The sequence below is a fragment of the Leptodactylus fuscus genome, chromosome 11 (genome assembly GCF_031893055.1).
Source record: "Leptodactylus fuscus isolate aLepFus1 chromosome 11, aLepFus1.hap2, whole genome shotgun sequence".
Lineage (NCBI taxonomy): Eukaryota > Metazoa > Chordata > Amphibia > Anura > Leptodactylidae > Leptodactylus > Leptodactylus fuscus.
The window spans coordinates 42,229,968-42,248,608 of record NC_134275.1 but is presented as its reverse complement, the minus strand read 5'-3'; the positions used below and the strand labels follow the sequence as shown (position 1 = coordinate 42,248,608).

The 18,641-nt window shown below is 44.0% G+C and overlaps 1 protein-coding gene across 4 annotated transcripts; it reads left to right on the top strand.

Annotated features, from left to right (window-relative positions):
- The first annotated feature begins 208 nt into the window (after positions 1-208).
- MIGA2 (mitoguardin 2) lies at positions 209-18,519 on the top strand. Of its 4 annotated transcripts, none has more exons than XM_075259956.1 (16): positions 209-255; positions 2,595-2,811; positions 3,814-4,024; positions 6,297-6,418; positions 9,032-9,149; positions 9,371-9,501; positions 9,753-9,867; positions 10,018-10,118; positions 10,866-10,981; positions 11,374-11,446; positions 11,527-11,613; positions 12,167-12,265; positions 14,323-14,457; positions 15,249-15,302; positions 15,597-15,713; positions 16,557-18,519. In XM_075259956.1, exons 2-16 carry the CDS (start codon positions 2,716-2,718, stop codon positions 16,758-16,760), a joined length of 1,779 nt encoding a protein of 592 aa, XP_075116057.1. In that variant the 5' UTR covers positions 209-255; positions 2,595-2,715; the 3' UTR covers positions 16,761-18,519. The 4 variants fall into 4 exon arrangements, with proteins under 4 accessions (XP_075116057.1, XP_075116058.1, XP_075116059.1 ...); XM_075259957.1 differs by having other exon boundaries at positions 216-303; XM_075259958.1 differs by having other exon boundaries at positions 216-316.
- The last annotated feature ends 122 nt before the right edge of the window (positions 18,520-18,641 follow it).

Here is an 18,641-nt window from a genome sequence, read left to right as displayed (position 1 = left end):
GGACACGCCCCCTTTCCCTTTAGCACTGGCTAAACCAATCAGAGAACGCGGCCATCAGGAAGCTTCACCACTCCGTCCAATGCAACCATACCTGTGTGAGGCGAATGCTGCGGCTACAGCGCTCTTCTGATTGGCTAGCAGGAGGAGAGGGGCGGGAAACAATGTTAGCGATTGGCCGATGGCGCTGCTGCTCCTGCTTCAGGGTTTGGCTGCGCTGTGCTGGAGGAGAAGCTGCCCTTCTGGAGGCAGGAAGCGGTGAGTGTGGAGAGGGGAAGCCGGGGTTAGGTGGCTGCTACTGCCGGGGTGAGATGTCGAGGTGATACTGATAGAAGTATGATAGCGGGACAGTGCAAGTGCGGCATATCATGTAGCGTGTAGAGTCCTCTATAGTTATTATATACTCTCCTACTATGTACTATAGTACTATGATATACTGTATTGTGATACTGTTATGTACAGTGCTAATATAGTGTATGTGGTAAGCGATATTATTATGTACAGTACTGTGCTATACTGTTATGTGTATACTGTATGTGATAAGTTATACTACTACCGGTATGTACTGTGCTATAGTGTTATGTATAGTACTGTTATATGTATACTGTATGTGATAAGTTATACTATTCTGTACAGTACTGTGCTATAGGGTTATGTGTACACTGTATGTGATAAGTTATACTATTATGTACTGTGCTATAGGGTTATGTATAGTACTGTTATGTGTATACTGTATGTGATAAGTTATACTATTATGTTCAGTACTGTGCTATAGTCTTATGTATAGTACTGTTATTTCAATATATATTGTTCTATGTTATGCACAGTACTATGTTATACTGTTATGTATAGTACTGTTATGTCATTTATACTGAATATAAGTTATGTTATGCACAGTACTATGTTATACTGTATATAGTACTGTTATGAATACTGTATGTGATAAGTTATACTATTCTGTACAGTACTGTGCTATAATGTTATGTATAGTACTGTTATGTAGATATATACTGTATATATGTTCTACATTATGTTCAGTACTATGTCACACTGTTATGTATAGTACTGTTATACTGTATAAGTTTTGTAAAGTTATATATTTTATATAGTACAATGTACTCTAATACTGTATGTTATAATGTTATGTACAGTACTGCTATACTATTTATATTACTGTTATATATACTGTGATAAGTTATTCTATTATGTACAGTACTGTATGTACAGTATGTTATGCATAGTACTAATATATGTAATTATATAACATGTTATATAGTACTACTGTCTCAGGCAGCGGATTGTGGACCTGCCATGCTACCCTTAGATGTGCCAAGTTACTTATCATAGGTATACAGGAATAGGCTAGGCCAACAGACAGACAAAACATGCATGCATGCAAATAAAACAGGACAAGGTCCAGCATCTGCCAGACTAGTTAATTTAAACTCTCTAGAGAAATAAATACACCAATACATACCGGGATGGGCTGGAGGAAATTAAACAGGTGAACACTAATTCCTAAGGCCCAGTTTACATCTTCATTCTGGGATTGCGTTCCCCTCTCCGCATAAAAAATGCAAGCAACACTTTTCTCTCTGCATTTTTTGTGCAGAAACCACAGGTACCCCATTATAGTCAATGGGGTCCGCGGGTTTCTTAAGGCAACCTCTTTTTTTGTGCGGATTAGATTTCCATTCGGGGGGTCCCAACAGCGCCGCACCTCCCATGAGGCGACCTGAAGCGACCGCTTCAGGCGGCGCTATGCCAGGGCCTCGGGAGGGCGGCATTTTTGCTGACCTAAGCCAGTCCAGGACAAGGAAGCCCGACACAGGAAGCAAGCGGTGTATTGGGGCAGCCCTGCTGGACGCAGCGCTGCTCCAGCAGCCGCCCTTCACACTCAGGCAGAGAGCAGGTATTCTCCCTGCCTGCTCTCTGCCTGTGAACACCGCTCGCTCCGCTCGACCACGCCCCCTTTCCGCTCGACCACGCCACTTCCGCTCGGCCCTGCCCCTTTCTTGCGACCCCGCCCCCTCAGTTCCGCCCCTTCTCCGGGGGGGGCGGCTTTCTGACGCCGCTTCAGGCGGCAGAAAGCCCAGGTTCACCTCTGGGTCCCGAGCGGACTCCCGAACGGAAACTCATGCGCAGATGTGAAGCGGGCCTAAGCTTTCAGCAGGAGCACACACAGGCACACAGCAGGTCACTCCTCTGCAGGCTTCTCTATGGGCCCTCAGAGCTCAGTTTACTTTGCACTGCCGGTTTTAGTCTCAGCATGTGGAAGTTTAATCTCTTTCGCTATTCTGTTACTGTAGATGGCAGCAGGTATGTCCTGGTTAACGAGCTGCAATTACTGCCCATGTGGTCTCCGTTTCAAGTCAATTTATGCTGCAGTTTCTTAATTTTTTTGCACATCATGTGGATGAGATGTCTTTATATCTTCCTGGAAATCTACACTGTCTGTGTTACATGTGGTTGCATCCTTAGGATGATTTTTTTTTTTTTAATTTTGTAGCCAGATTTTGACTTTATTGCTATGTATTGTGTGCACCATGTCATGCTTACTGTATATGTGGTAACAGTCTTTTTTTTCATACCTACAGTATTTAATTGGAAAATGGAACATGAATGCACTGAGGGCTTTGATTCTGATGTCAGACGGAAGGCTCTAGTATGTAAGGTGGAATAGATTGTTCTCTGATCATCTGAGTCTTTCTGATCATCATGGCATTCCAGAGGGCGGAGGGCATGTCCATTATTCAGGCCTTGGCTATGACCGTGGCAGAGATCCCCGTGTTCTTGTACACGACCTTTGGACAGGTAAATACAAGCTGTTATCCCTGTCCTGCCAGGAGGAGCTTACATGTTTGCATTATCAGCTCTGTTGTTTCCACAGAGGACCTGTAAGGCTTGCCTATAAAGGTCCCTATGCACATAAGTGCAAAGTCATCTGACTACCTTATATGTATGGGGGTGTTCTGACTTTTCTGTGACAGATGATGTTAGGAAACAGAACAATCCTTTTGGTCTTACAGGAGACAAGCCATTGTCCGAGGAATCTGTCAGCAGCTTCCGCTCCTCTCCACATTGAGAACTGATGCATGCACCACTGAACTGAGTGTGCATGTATATAGCTGGAATGATTTAGGAAAACCTGCACTCGCAGGGGGTTGGACCCGATGGCCCTTGTGGTCCCTTCCAACTCTACCAAAAAAAAAAAAATGTATGTAGGGGAGTCTGGAGACATGTCTGTCATCCAAACACATGATACAGTAATAAAACTTTATAATGTCATTGTATTATTGTATTACCCATTACGTTTTCTGGATTTGAGCTCATTTGTGGCAGATAAAAACTTAAAGGTGGTTTATAGAGATTTAGGATAGGTCATCAATTTGCGATTGGTGGGATCTGACACCCAGGACTCCCACTGATCAGTTCCAGTAATCTCCACTTGTGCTTCACAAGGCAGTGACGTCACATTCATTCATCGTATGGCCAGTGAATGGGGCTGGGCTGCAATACAAAGTACAACCACTGTACAATGTATGGCGCTGTGCTTGGTATTCAGTGAAGAGGCCGCAGCGCTGACATGAACATGTGGCCTCTTCAATCAGCTGATCTGTGGGGATCCTGGGCAATTAAATATTGATGGTGACAGGTTCCTTTTGGTGACAGGTACAACTCCTTTAACTGCACTCACATGTGACCCCCTATGAGCAGTATTATATGTTGGTTTGGCGCCCCTGCTGGGTGTTTGGTGTAGTATTTATGCTTTGCTATCCTGCATCTATTTGTTTAACTGGTCTTGTCTTTTTGCAGAACACTTTCTCCCAGCTCAGGTTGTCTCCAGGGCTCCGGAAGGTCCTTTTTGCCACCGCTCTGGGCACCGTGGCCTTAGCCCTCGCCGCTCACCAGCTGAAAAGACGGAAGCACAAGAAAAAGCAGATCACTGCAGACGGTGAAAAGCTGAAGCAGGGAGTGGTCCCTCCAATAGTGCTACCTGTCAGACGGTCCTCTTCTGTAAAGAAAGGTAGGCCATGAATATGGGCAAAGGTTATTACGGCCATTACAAGTCCTTTCACTGTCTGGTTTATCTGTATATCATCTAGCAACGTGGAAGCTCCAGGTCCTAGATTGTATGTTATGTGACATGAATCGGTTGTAGATATAGCATGCTCTGATAAGATTATAGGAACTTCTCCTTCAGGGTGAGGACATATGACTTACCCATTACTCTGGCTGTCCTGCTGCCATGGTAATGTCATCTGTGTTTACCCACGTTTAGGGCTTGTTCACATCTTCTTCCACTTGCGTCGTTTTATGCAGATTCAGAATGGGACTGAGCCGCAGCCTGGCCATGTGGCAGATGAATGCGATGTCTCTTGTACAGTGCTGTTCTTGTTATACAGTGAAGAGACCATAGCACTCACCCAGACTCTGTGGCCTCTTAAACCAGCTGATCTTGTAGAGTTCTATGTGTGTTGAACCCCCCTTAATCACGTTTGATGACCTATCCTAGAAAGAGGTTGTCAATATATATATCCCAGAAAATCCCTTTAAGAACAGTTAAACTGAGCCATGGATAAGACAAGGGTTCCTAGGTTTAGGGTCCTAAGCAGAGAATTACCTGCAGATTCCGACACGGACTGAGCTTCAGCCTGGTCATGTGAACGTGATGTGACATGGCCTGTGTAGCGGAAGCGAGTGCTGCAGCAGCTTATGGTGTAGGGGTGCAGGATGTGAGACCCTCAGTGATGACCTATCCTAAGCTCTACCCTGTGCTATAAGGGCGTTCTCAGGACAGGTTATAGTCCTAACAGCCATAAGGTGATGGCATATGCTAACCATATATCTCATGGTATAAGATGGGACCCATGTGTGACCAGCTTTATTGAAAACCATATAGCCACTTTATGAGCAGCTGAGGCCAAGTCGTATTATACAGTGTGTGGAAAGGCAATAGGAAAGTTCTATCAAGATTAGGCAATGTATACAGTATAAATCTGACAACCCGGCTCACATGATATCAGAAATGTATACAGTATAAATCTGACAACCCGGCTCACATGATATCGGCTTGTAGTGCTTTGTCCTTGCAAGGTGACATAGTGATGACTTGCTGCTGCTGTGTGAAGGGATGCATATACTGCTGAGCACAACCTATGTGTCCTGCATATTACCGAATGTTTACATTCTGAGACCTCTCCCTTTATGTCTTGTGGTCTGGCTGACATCTTATCTTCACATTTTAATCTTCATAGCCATAAAAAGAATCAATGCTGCTGTCTATGGCTGCCTGCTGCCTCTTGTGAGATCCACTCCTCCCCTGAGATGGGTTTTATCAGAATTTGTGTTTATTTCAAGATAGGACAATTGCCAAGCATGATAACATATGAGTGGAGGGGGAAGAGGTGGTGGTGATAGAAGAGGGGGCTCAGGAGGGCGCTGGTGCTGGAGTGGTGCTGTGGCCAGGATAGGGCGCTGTGATTTCCCAAGGTTAATGATCATCCTAAGGTTAATGAATAAACATCCTAATGTTGCATGGCCACTCGCTGAGGCCCAGTCACAGGCCTCAGCAGTCAGCGATGTCATTCATGAGGCCAGAAGAGGATGAGGACCAGCACTGGAGCCCAGTGGGGGAGACTAATACTGTTTGATCACCTCTCCCGGGTCTCCGATAGTTTTATTTTGGAGTCTGAAGAGATCTCCGAGTATAATAATATCAGTTCGGCTGGAATGAAACCGCTGGGTGAATCTTGAGAGTTCTACAATGAAGCCGGCCTGTACACTATATGTGCATACGCCTGATGTCTGTGAGAGTAAAGACTAAACAACCCCGGTGTGGACAGGTTTCCGATATAGACATTTGGGACCTTGAACCACTAGTCTAATTGATCACAAACCTTCTGCGCTTGTGAAACTACATCTCCCAGCATGCTCCATTCACATGTATGGGAGTTCCGACAACAGCAGAGCCAGTATGTATGCTGGGAGTTGTAGTTTCACAACAGATGGAGTCAAACGTTGCTGAGCCCTGCACTAGTCCATGAGGACCTATTGGTGCTTTAATGTCCCAGGTTTTCCTGAGAGGTGAACAAAATAGCCCAGCATGCCTAGTGTAGAGCAATATAGTCATCTCGGGGCCGCTAGAGATGATACATCTCTTTTAAATATTTATTGCAGATGGGAACACAGCCAGACTTGTCTTAGTGACATTTTTAGAGACCCCCTTCCCCTTATTGTCACGGTTTTACTCCTGATCTAATTACATTACATGATCCTTTGCTTTCATCTCCTTCTAGGATACTCACGCAGGATGCAAAGTCCAAGCAGCAAAAGCAATGACACACTAAGCGGCATCTCTTCTATCGAGCCCAGCAAGCATTCCAGCAAGCACTCGAGCTCCACTCACAGCCTGGCATCAGTAAGCTTCGCTCTTATGGGTTATGGGGATGACTGTGATGAGCTGTCAGAGGTTACCTTGCTGAATTGTCTCTTTGCAGCCTCACATGCAGTTCTGTCTGGGATGGTTATGCTTGGGGCGGCTGTAAAGTGTATTATGAGGAGAGAAGAGTGTTCACGGGGCATTATCTGCACTGGATAAACCTCCCAGGAGCCTCTACCGGTGCCCGGAGGATTTGCAGTGGCAAAAGAGCGTCAGAAATCCCTGTGCCGCTCCAGTTCTCTGTGACGTTTCTGACTCCTCTCTACTCCTGCTGTTTGTACATAGAATAGAGTGGAGTCAGTCATCTGATCGAGAGTTGGAGCGTCAGCAGAGGATGCAGCATAGTCAGACCTCTGGCCGTCTGCTGCACTCTGATAATCTATTAAGTGAGGCACCAGGGGTACATCATGTATATGATTAAAGGGAGTCTATCATTGGCTATATCATTTTTAAATAAGTATATCTGTATTCTAGGCATACCTTTCATTCATTGATCTGTGCCGCTGTTTTTTAATGAACCCGATTTCTCACATGCGCTGTACGTGACTAGCTGCTCTGAAGGGAACAGTGAAGAACTGTAGGAAGACGGATCATCTGTAAAGAAGGGGGCAGTGAGAAACGGAGACGGCTGATGACGCTACAGTGCTCATTGAACAGTAAGAAGGTTTCCATTGCTCCCTGAAGAGTATATAGCATATCACGAAAACCTAGTTAATTAAAAAATGGTGACATTGATCAATGAATGAAATTTATGCCTAGAATACCCTTACTAAAGGCTATGTAAAGATATGCTTATTTAAAAAATGATCTAGCGAATGATAGACTCCCTTTAAGACCTTATGCACACAACCAACCAACCAACACTTGGATCCATCTTCCATCCCTCGTTGATTTCAGTGGGGGGGTTACGTTCTCTTATTACAGGACAGGACCATCTCTATGATTATTGGAAAGGAGCATTGGAACTCCTCTTAGAAGAGCCTCGGCCTGCACACTGGTCTGTGTGCATGAGGACTAAGGATTCTTACAGGAAATGAAAAAATTTCTCTCCCCCCCAATAAACCATTTCGGCTAGGGCAAAACAGCGAAATATTCTCGCAACAAAAGTTAGCACAACAAAAATTTCAATGCCATGTGATATCATTCAATTCAAATGTGTTGGATTTTGGTTACAGAGCCCAGAATAGGCAATACCATAGACTTCAATGGAAGTTGCAACTCACATGCAACATGTCTGTGTTCCACACTCAAATCTCTGCTATATTCTGAAATTTCCCCAATGTGGGACTATTAAAGGATTATCTTATCTTATCTTAAAAAAAGTAGTCCAACAATAAGTCTCAGACAAGTTGCAGAGCTATTTTAGTCATGTGACTAGTCTACGACTTTTTATCGCGAGACACGTCAGTGTTTAGCTGTAGCCTAAAAGAGGACCTTTCATGACTTTGGGCACAGGCAGTTCCATATACTGCTGGAAAGCCGACAGTGCGCTGCATTCAGCTTTCCCGATCTGTGCCCCGCGCTGTACAGTGTGAGTGGGGAGGAATGCCCCCCTCCCTCTGCTCACAGTGCTCGTCCAGCCTGTGCCCAAAGTCATGAAAGGTCCTCTTTAAGCAACCACTCAGGGAATAGCAAAGTTGTGGGGATATATAGCGGCATCACTTCCATCTATTAGTAGCTGACATTGTTACAGCAGTGCTCCATTAATAGACTGCACCCGATTGTATATTGCCCATCAGTAGGATACAGTCTGTTGGTTATGGCAGCCTGTGCATTGCCAATGCGAATAGAGCTTGTTTAGCCCCTTCCTGACATCCACCGTACTATTATGACTGATGCCGGGTGTTTAACTGTGGGGGTCGCTTGCAGTCAAAGCTTACCAAGGCGCCATTTTCCCGGCGCTATTTTCCCAGTAAGCCCCAGGTACAGGATCCCATTGCCATGACAGCAGGGAGCCTTGTGAAGGCTTTCTGGCCTGTCATTCAATGGATTACGAGCTACTGTACTCTACTCAAAGCAACTCTATGTAGCCTGCAATGGAATTGCTGTTGTTTTTTTTTTTTTTTTTCTGCAAAGCATTGCAATGCATTGCATTAGTGATCAGACCCCTAGCGGTTCAAGACCCCTAGGGGGTTTAATAAATGCGTAAAAAAAAAATAAAAAAAATAAAAAAAAAAAAATATATATATATATATATATATATATATATATATATATAAAAATAAAAGTTCACCCCCCTTTCCATAGAACACATATAAAAGTACTTAAGTGCCGTAAAAACAAAGCCCGTAAGAAAGTCGCATATATACACTTTTTCTTCAAGTAAACCCCGTTCTGAATTTTTTTTTCTAGCTTCCCAGTACATTGTACAGAATAAGTGATAGTGGCATCATGAAGAACAATTTGTCCCGCAAACATTAAGACCTCATATGGCTCTGAGAGCGGAGAAATACGAGTTATGGGGTTTGGAAGGGAGGGAGTCAAAAATGAAAAACGAAAATCCAAAAATGCCCACGGTGGTGGGAAGGGGTTAATATCCTTGAGAATATTTGCATAAAATTGCCTTCACCTTCCTTGTCCTTGCTTGGTTAGGTAGTGGCGGTCAACTCCTCCAGCGCAAATGCTACCTCACTGATGCCATGGGAGTCCCGAGAGATGGATGACCAGCTCGGGGCCGATGACTCCAACGCAGAAAACCTTTACATTCAAGGTAAGATGTACTGTGATGAAAGAGAGAAGGGTATACTGTATTACATTATAACATAGGGTCATCAGAGTGCTGCAGCTCTACAGCAGAACCCCCCTGGTCAACCCCAAGAGAACCTCCATAGATTTGGCAGTTGTGACATGTCTGATGGGTAGGGTAAATGTGTTACTTTGGGAATACTGTACGCTTGTAATGGTAATACGTTGACTATTTGTGCCGCTTAGGAATGGAGCTTTTTGAAGAGGCTCTACACAAATGGGAGCAGGCTCTGAATGTTGGGCAGAGGGGTAGCTCCAGTACCCCAATTGCTCAGAATAGCGATATCCATGATGAGGCATCTGCAAGCATACATGAGGTGGGTACCATGTGCTTTGTGTGGGAACATTGTGACTTTGTCATCTGCTAACTTTTTTAAAGCCACAAATCCTCATTATGTGATCTGTTGGTGCTGTACACATGGGACAGGTCGCTTTAGGGATGACCATATATAGTGGATATACAGTATAAGTACATGGAGCTTTGTATGTGTCTTTCTCTGTCCTAGATCTGTGGAGGATTTTACTATGCCATGACAATTCAGTCATCGTTCTCCATTCTGTATTTTAGATGTCCCAAAGCAGAGAGTTTGCAGGAAAGTTGGAGTCCTTGCTGAGCCGAGCCTACAATTTGCAGGAAGAATTTGGGGCAAGCGTTCCTTCTGATAGCCTGCTGATGGATCTGGGTGAGCTGAGTGGAATCTGATAGCTAAAAGGGTTATCCCACTTTATATATGTAGAAGCTGTACAGTATGAACGGTGCCCTAACCTTGCTGACATCCGAGAATTTCAGTATCATGAAAGTACAATCTATTCTTTGATCTTTCCCCAAACAGAAGGAGCCCTGATGTTCCCCCTACTGGAGGACAGGAGGCAGCTACAAATGGATGACGAAATCAGCACAATATCTGACGAATCCTTCTTCTCCGCAGCAGAGGTGACCTATTACATTATACATTAGCTGAGATATCAGAGTATTTCAGCTCCTGTGTCCTAAGCTCTTCTGCACTCCTATATTTCTATGTAGTATTGCCCCATATTTCTTATCGACGTCTGTCCGAGATATACACAGGAAACTTTTCCCGAAGAGTACCTCTGACTTATCCTGCTTTATTGGTATACGTTGTCTGTCCAATTGTAAAAAAAATCTATACCACATGGGTTAGTAATCTGTACTACAATCATTCTACCCCTGCAGTACTGAATATCAGCCCCACTGACTTTAGGGTGAGCTTGTGGTGGGCCTGTGTTTTACACCGCAGCCATCAGAGGAGGCTGAGCTCCAGGTAGAGAGAGCCTGAACCAATGATGTGCTGTGCTTTGTCTCTGACTACCTCAGACTCCCTTAGACATTGTAGCCAAACTATAGTCAGTGATCCGAGCTCTGCCATAAGGGAGCAGAACTGACAAGATCTAAGAAAAATAAGTAGCAGATAAGTATCCTCTATAGGTAGTGACATATCATTATGGAGGATCTTTCATTAGAAGAGACTGTCTCTGCTTGCCGTGGGTGACTTTTCCACTTTTTCTCTGTAGTAGTTTTGTTACATTTTGCTGCTGTTGTGTGTTGTGCTTGTTTCTGTCCTCTATGGCAGCCTGCGTTCTACTAACAGAATTATGTTCTATATGTAACATAGAATAACTTATACTATTTGTATATCAATATTCTTTTTTCCTTTTCCAGCTTTTTGAGTCCATGCAACTTCATGAAGGACCATTCATACCAGCCAAGCCTGCCGCCGCCTATGAAGAGGCAATGCGGCTGGTTAAAAGTGGGGAAGTCACTTGTCGGACCCTGAGGTACGGATCTCTAACCATGAATTTATTGAATATCACTTCCATTCATCGGGATAGGGATTAGGTGGTTAATTAGATGGTTAATGGAATGGTGGTTATGATGAGCACTGCTTCTCCATCTTGTGATCCCATTGATTGTACATTTGTCCCTGACTCTCTGGATAATTCCTTCAAGCATGGCCTGAATGAAACTTGTGTGCCTCTAATTTTCCCAAATTTCACATTTTCCATCTCCTTTTCCATGGGCCCTTATTAAGTGCAGCCCCCTAGTAGGTTGTTGTGGGCACCTGCACCACTTTCCCTTTGCATCAGTTTTGATAACTCGACCCCATTGTGTAGTACTGGGTGCAATAGTCTATGATAATTCACCTCCCGCCTATTCTCTTACATTTCAGGACTGAGTTGCTGGGATGCTACAATGACCAAGACTTTCTATCAAAACTCCACTGTGTCCGTCAGGCCTTCCGGGTACTTAAGCCAATATGTCCTCTCATAGCTGAAGCTGCTTTATCCAGAATATATTACCTAATGTGGATTTTCCATTGCAGCTCTTGCTTCAGGACGAGGGGAATCAGCTATTTTTTGGTGAAGTTGGAAAGCAGATGGTGAAGGGGCTTATGGTGAAAGCAGAGAAGGTATGAGAGGCCTTTGTGCAGGTGCATTAAAGGGGCAAACATGGTGACTTTTGCAAGAATCAGCATCTCACTTCTACAGGTTAGGTCTGGTATTGCAGCTCAGCCTCATTGAAGTAAATGTGTATGCTTTGCCATATCGCATACAACCTGTGGAGACGTGTGTCACTGTTTTTGGAAAAATTCATGATGGACAACCCCATTAAGGTAGTCCACGGGGCTTCAATGTCCCAGACCACTGTCTGTTCCTTGCGGCCTAAGGAGAGGACACAGGATTTCATTCATGGATATCACAGGTGATGTCCTAGTTTCTTTCCTGAAGCTGCTGATTGGCCTCAGCGGTCATATGCGGTGGGGACTTTTGCCAGAAAAGCCCCAGCGCGCCACAGGGACTGGATAGTAGCCTGGGACACAGGAGCAATGGACAGATAAATATTTATTTATTTTTATTTTTTCACCTTTCCCTGCCTCCTGCAAGAATACTAAAATGTTGTAGACAATCCCTTTAAGGCTATGATCCCTTAATGAATAAGCTCTTTATATTGTAAATCACCAGAACCCCAAGGGATTCATAGAGAATTATGAAGAGATGCTGCTCTATGCATCAAAGGAGGACACCTGGCCCACCACACAGAGGGAACTGGAAGGACGCGGGGTAAGAAATGTTTCTGCTCCTTTAGTATCAATTATTCATGGGCCTGGTAGAGCCTGAGGTCCTCTGTGCACCCACATAAGGGGTGAGGCCATTACTTTCAATAAAAGGGGTTTTCCAGGGCTAACACATTGATGGCCTACCCTTAGGATTAGGTGAGGGTCTGACATCCAGGACTGTTTGAAGAGGCCGCACACGCGCTCTTCCATGTGCCGATAATGTCATGTTAATTTGTCACATGGCACAGCAACAGGTCAGTCCCATTTAAGTGACGGTGAAATACAATGCACAGCTAGTGTACAGCAGTGAAGAGACTGCAGCACTCTCTTGCACAATGCAGCCTCTCCAGTGTTCGACCCCCTTGGATGAGATACTGATGACCTATCCTAGGTCTTGGAAAACCCTCTTAAGGCTGAGGCCCACGTTGCAGAAACTCAGCTTTTATTGTTGCAGATTTTGCTGCATTTTTTCAGCCAAATCCAGGAATGGATTGAGCAGAATGAAGAAGTATAAGAACTTCCTATATATTTCCCATTCCTTTTGTAGCCATTCTTGGGTTTGGCTCAAAAAACTGCAGCAAAATCTGCAACAAAAAAAAGGTGTTAAACCAAAATTATGTATCCCCTATCAAGATTGAAGGGGCAGGGGGTCTCCGCAGTCAGACCCTCCAGTGATTAGCGATTTTTTTTTTTTTTTTTTTTTCCCTACCATATTGATAGAGAACAAATAATTTTTGAAGCATAAACACTTTAAAGGCATTATTTGGGATTGAAGGGGCATTTCTACCATGGCAGGTGATGTCTTATTCTATAAGATACTGTCACTTCCTGATTAGAAGGAGTCCGGTGGTCCAGCCCCGACTAGATGAAGGGGCCCTTGTTGTGTGGAGCATGTCATGGCTGTCCAAGCACTATGCAAGTTCGACAACTTGGCCTTGTGTTTTAATGGAGCATGGAATATATGAGCGCATTGAGATGTAGCTGAGCTGTAATGTCTCCACTCATCTCACAGTATGGCTGATGATATCTTCCCGGCATGTACTTGTAATTACCAGCAGAGATGAAGAAGTGGCAACAAGGGAGAAGATGGCAATAAAAACATGTACGAGTCCCGGAGGAGCCTCCTGAGGATTCCTACCACAGGGGACTGTGATCACGTGCTGCCTATAGGATGGGATACAGTGGGGGAGAAGAGTAGTCTTCTCCAGGCTGTCCTCCTTATAAGTGGTCCATATTAAAGGGCTTGTCCTAAAGGGTCTCTATCCCATCATGTGTCAGGCTATGGAACATTCAGGCCTTAAGGGGACCTCTCTTCCCATATACCCATTTTACTAAATATTTGCATTTCTCATTAAATTAGAATTCTGATGCATTATTTCTTACAGCTCTTTGTTGTGCGGTTCCTCTGTTAATCCTCCTAGAAATCTATGAATACATTGACAACTAGGCACTTCTATTCCCCTAGTAAGAGGTGTGTCCCTACACGGTCTGGTAATCGCAGCAGTGATTGGACAGTGGTATTGTGCAAGGATCCCCCCCCCCTTACCCTCAACTGGTAGCACCCACTTGTGAATTTATACATAAATTTCTAGGCGGAAACACAGAGGAACGGTACAGAATAAAGTTATACAAGGAGTTGTTTATTGAGACTGCCATGTCTGAGTGGTCCTTTTTAAGGGCTTTTAAAGGGAAGTTCTGGGGGCTATTTTTTTCTTATTGTATGCCCAGTGTTCATGTATTGAGCCCTCGACAACCGGACTGGTCAGTCATCCATACCAGCCCTTGGCTCACTCCTCACCCCATGTAATACCACTGAAGTCAGGTGCTGGATTTGGTTGGGGGAGAAAGAAGGATCGGGTGGTTGGATTTCAACATGCCTGATCTATTTTGTACTTAGAAGAGATAAACCCCCAGAGGTGCTGGGCAGTGACTTAGTCGCGTGCTCGACGGAACAAAGCTTGCATATTTGTAGGACATGAATAGTTGGCGGCCCAGTGAGCAGGTACTGCTTTGTCTCTGGTGGAATTATATCAGTGAGTCAATGCTGTCCTCTTCTTTCAGGTCGTCTGCATGAACTTCTTTGACATTGCGCTGGATTTTATCCTAATGGATGCCTTTGAGGACCTAGAAAACCCTCCGTCATCAGTGATTGCGGTATTGCGCAACCGCTGGTTGTCTGACAGCTTCAAGGAAACAGTAAGCAGGAAGGATAAACATTGTAATTCTTGGTGTATATTGTGGAGGACATTCTGCAGGGAAATAGGGTTTCCTGGATGGTGATCCATACTGTCACATTCCAAGGAAAGTCTAAGGGTATGTTCACGCGGCTGAGTCTGAGGCAGATTCCGTCTGATATCTCTATTCATCTCAATGGGAGGCTGATATTTTTTGTTTTATTTTTTAAGCAAGTGTCATGTTCGATTCTGCCTGATAACTCCCATTGAAGGGAATAGGAGGCAAAAAAATTCTACTTGACTGGTTGGGAATTTGTAAATTCTGCAGAATAATTTGGTCAAGCAGAAAAATTCAGCTTCAAATTCCTGAAGCTGAATCTTTCAGCTTGTACAAATTTCACTGTGTGAACATACACTAATGGCCTATGCAATTGATCGAGTGTACAGGTGCCATCTAGCTCCGTAATAATCAGAGGGGGGGATGGAAGACACTGGGAAGAAGCTCCGATAACATCAGAATGCATTCCACTATAAAATGGCTGCCAAAACTCTATTGTCTATTTTTTTTGGACGGCCCTTTAAAGCAGGACGTTAAAGAACCACGCCTGTGAATAACCCAAATGCAATGAACTGATTGTAATGAAGCCTTATAACTGATGTTAATATTGTTTGTGTGAATAGAGCCTAAGACAGACGTGTCGGGAGAGGGGACGGGAGTGAGGCAGGGTTAAGGAGCCATGTTTGAGCTGGTAGATGATATACAGGTAATAGAGATCACATGACTGACTATTACTCTCTCTTTATTCCCCCCAGGCCTTGGCTACAGCCTGCTGGTCCGTTCTGAAAGCAAAAAGGAGGCTTCTTATGGTAAGGAAATGTGGAAAGTCATGTCGCTTCCGATAACCTGAGCACGATCCTGTGGGACATGCAGTGACCTCCTCCATCTTGTCATGATGGAAATGATACATAATATGTATCACTTTACCGTAATAATTCATGTCAGACATTGTGGATTATTAGATGTCACATGACGTATCGGTCCACTAGAATTCCTGCTGCTCTGTACTGATGTCTGTAGGTCATAGTATATATTATAGGATAGTATATAATAGGATAATACTTACCACATATATGATAATCCTTCTTCTGTCACTTGACCAGGTCCCAGATGGCTTCATATCACATTTCTACTCCGTATCGGAGCATGTCAGCCCTGTACTGGCATATGGATTTCTAGGTCCAAAAGAGAATTTAACAGAAATATGTAATTTCTTTAAGGTAAGATATATCATCCATGTATATATTTATTTTTCTGTCTATTTTCCAGGACCTTAGGATAGGTTATCTATATGTGATCTGTGGTGTCAACCCAGCCAATTGGTGGAGGTCTTGGGTGTGGAAGAGGCTGTAGGATTTGGGTGAACACTGCGGCCTCTTGACTGAAAACCAAGCACGGCGCCATAGATTGTATAGTAGCTGAGCTCAGTATTGCAACTCAGCCCATTCACTTGAATGACCACATCATCAGCACAGGGAAGTGCCGTGGCCTCTTCTATCCTTGGCGTCAGACCCCCACAAATCACATATTAATGACCCATCAGTGATCAGTCTATAAGTTCCAGAGAAACCCTTTAAAGATGGATTTCCCCCTACAGAATTGTCAGGGCTGTGTTTATAGAAGCAGCAAAGTGGATGAAATTTTACCAAGTCTCACCCACCCGCTGGGTAAATAATTTGCAGATTTTATTCTCAGTAATCCAAAGTCAGTAACATATTTGTGGCAAATCTGCCCTGTGTGAATGCAATCTTAAGAGGATGTCCACTTTAGACAGTTGCCTTTTCTTAGCTGATCCCCTGAGCACATTGGACCATTTGTATTAGCTAAGTGTAGGGGTGCAGGGGTCAACTAGGGACTTGGTCTCTGCGGTTAGCTCGGCTGCTGTACTAGAATGTTCTTATATCATAGCCTCTATATTGGAGACACTTCTTCTCATTACAAGGCCGTACATAGTTTCTGTTTGCTAAATCTATGGCATCCTGTATTCTAGCCCCCACTTTGTACACGTGGCCGCACTTTTTACCTCTGTATTGTAACCGCTTTCTGCTTGTGTTCCCCTCCAGCACCAGATAGTGCAGTATTTAAAGGACATGTTTGACTTGGATAAAGTGAGATACACTACAGTCCAGTCTCTGGCAGAAGATATCCTACATCTTTCTCGCAGGCGGAGTGACATTCTCCTGGGATATCTGGGTGTAGACTGTGTCCGGGAAATGAACGGTGGCATCCATGTTGGAAACGGGACAGAAGAAGAGCTTCACCTCTGACTGCAGAGATGAAAATGACTAACAGAATGTAATCACACTGACACTTCAGGAACCTTCCAGGCCTACTGAGCAGCAAAGCCTGAGGCGGCATATTAGCGCCTGCCAGACCCAGATTCCCTCCTAAAGTTTGTAACAGTAGGATGGGAAGAGAATGTTGGGTCTGGCAGTTGTACTATGTGCTCACCATCCTATGGCCTTTTCCTGTAGGTGCCCAATTCTTGGAGGGGCACAGGTTGTAGATCATAGAACCCTAGGATGTTGTCCTCAGATAACACACAGACATCAGAAAGCTTAAAGGGATATTCCATATTGGACATTTGTGGCATATCAACTGATTGATGTCCAATTGATGCGGGTCCTGCCTCTGGTATTATGTACATGGGTCCCTTGACCTGCTCATGTGGTTCTCTCCATGGACTTCTATAGCTTTTCTGAAAATAGCCAAGTAGGAGTGCTTCATTATTTTTAGAACTTCCCTAGAAGTGAATAGCGAGAGCTATTCTGCTCCATTCGTAGTGGATACGAAGCGGCGTTGGGGGACCCCATTCTTGAGATAGATACGACATATCCTGTGACTGTTGGAATAGGCCTCTAAAGGTGTTTTCTGAGCTTTAATTGATGCTCTGTCACCAATTGAAGATCAGCAAGCGATTGGTCACATAACCGGTTTGTAGCTCAGTCCCATTCAAGTGAATGGACTGAGCTACAATACCAAGCACAGCCACTATACAGTGTGGCACTGTGCTTGGTTTCCTGTGACCAGGAGGCAGCACACCCTGATCTGGATACCTGGGACCCTTCATGATCTTCAGTTGGTGACCTAGCCTAAGGACTGGTTCTTAGTTAATAATCCCCGTTAACCCTATAGTGAGTGAACGTCTTACCCTATTGAGCTATTTGTTGCACAATCTACTGAAATTCTTCGCCTGAAGACTGAACCGACTGAAGATTACAAGACTCGTTTTAATTCATCGTTTCTATTATGTGCAGATTTTAAAGCAAAAAACAAACTAAAACTAATGGACAAAAACAATCAGAAATTTTTTATTACTTTTATTTTTGTGCGTAGTTGACTTTTTTTTTTTTGCACATGTACCTTAACTGTGAACAGACTGAGTGTAAATGAGAGACGGAAACATGGCAATTATTTATAGGAGGAGGAAATTGAAGCCGTCCATAATTGTGATACGTTTTGGACCACCATGATGAAGGATTAGAAAAAAAATCCCAGATTATTGTGGAGAAAAAAAAAAATTACATCCACTAACCTGAGAACAGAGCGATGATACAGGGAAGGCCCGCACCGTGCAGGGTGTGATGGCCAAGCCCTTCGGAATTGTATTTGACATGTGGAATTGTGAAACTACTGGGACTGTTAGGAGTTTTCTGACCAGTCCTGTACTGGGGACTCGTGGGCGTTCCTGACCAGTCCTGAATTGGGGACTGTTGGGCGTTCCTATAGTATATACATTCAGTGGGTGAGGCTGAGATGTTCTAATACGGTTCTCTATACTAAGGCCTTCTCTCGTCTCATATCATTCTGTATATTCTACCTTGTTGATAGGTTCACATCTGTGTTTGCCAAGTATTGTGACTTTTGTGTTGCACTAATGTACAGCTTTGTGTTGTCACACATTTTACTGACATATCTAGTTATGTTCTTTTATATTCAGGTCTGCTGAGAGTCTCGTACGGTCTTACGTGTAGTCGGATGAGCCAACTAAATACTTGCACAAAAGATCTGATTAAAAAAAAAGAAATTTGAACTAAATCTTGTGGCCTGTAAATGGTATATTGGGGAGTCAGCAACAGCAAGGAGTGTTCTCTATCATGGATAGGGAGACCATTGGAAGGTACTGTCATAGAAATAGGAAGGTACTG

Bases quoted from the DNA above. Each gene is read 5' to 3' on its own strand.
- MIGA2 (XM_075259956.1), top strand. From the start codon at position 2,716: ATGGCATTCCAGAGGGCGGAGGGCATGTCCATTATTCAGGCCTTGGCT. The intron at 10,119-10,865 runs GTGACCTATTAC...TTCCTTTTCCAG, and splicing joins CCTTCTTCTCCGCAGCAGAG to CTTTTTGAGTCCATGCAACT. The intron at 15,714-16,556 runs GTAAGATATATC...GTTCCCCTCCAG, and splicing joins AAATATGTAATTTCTTTAAG to CACCAGATAGTGCAGTATTT.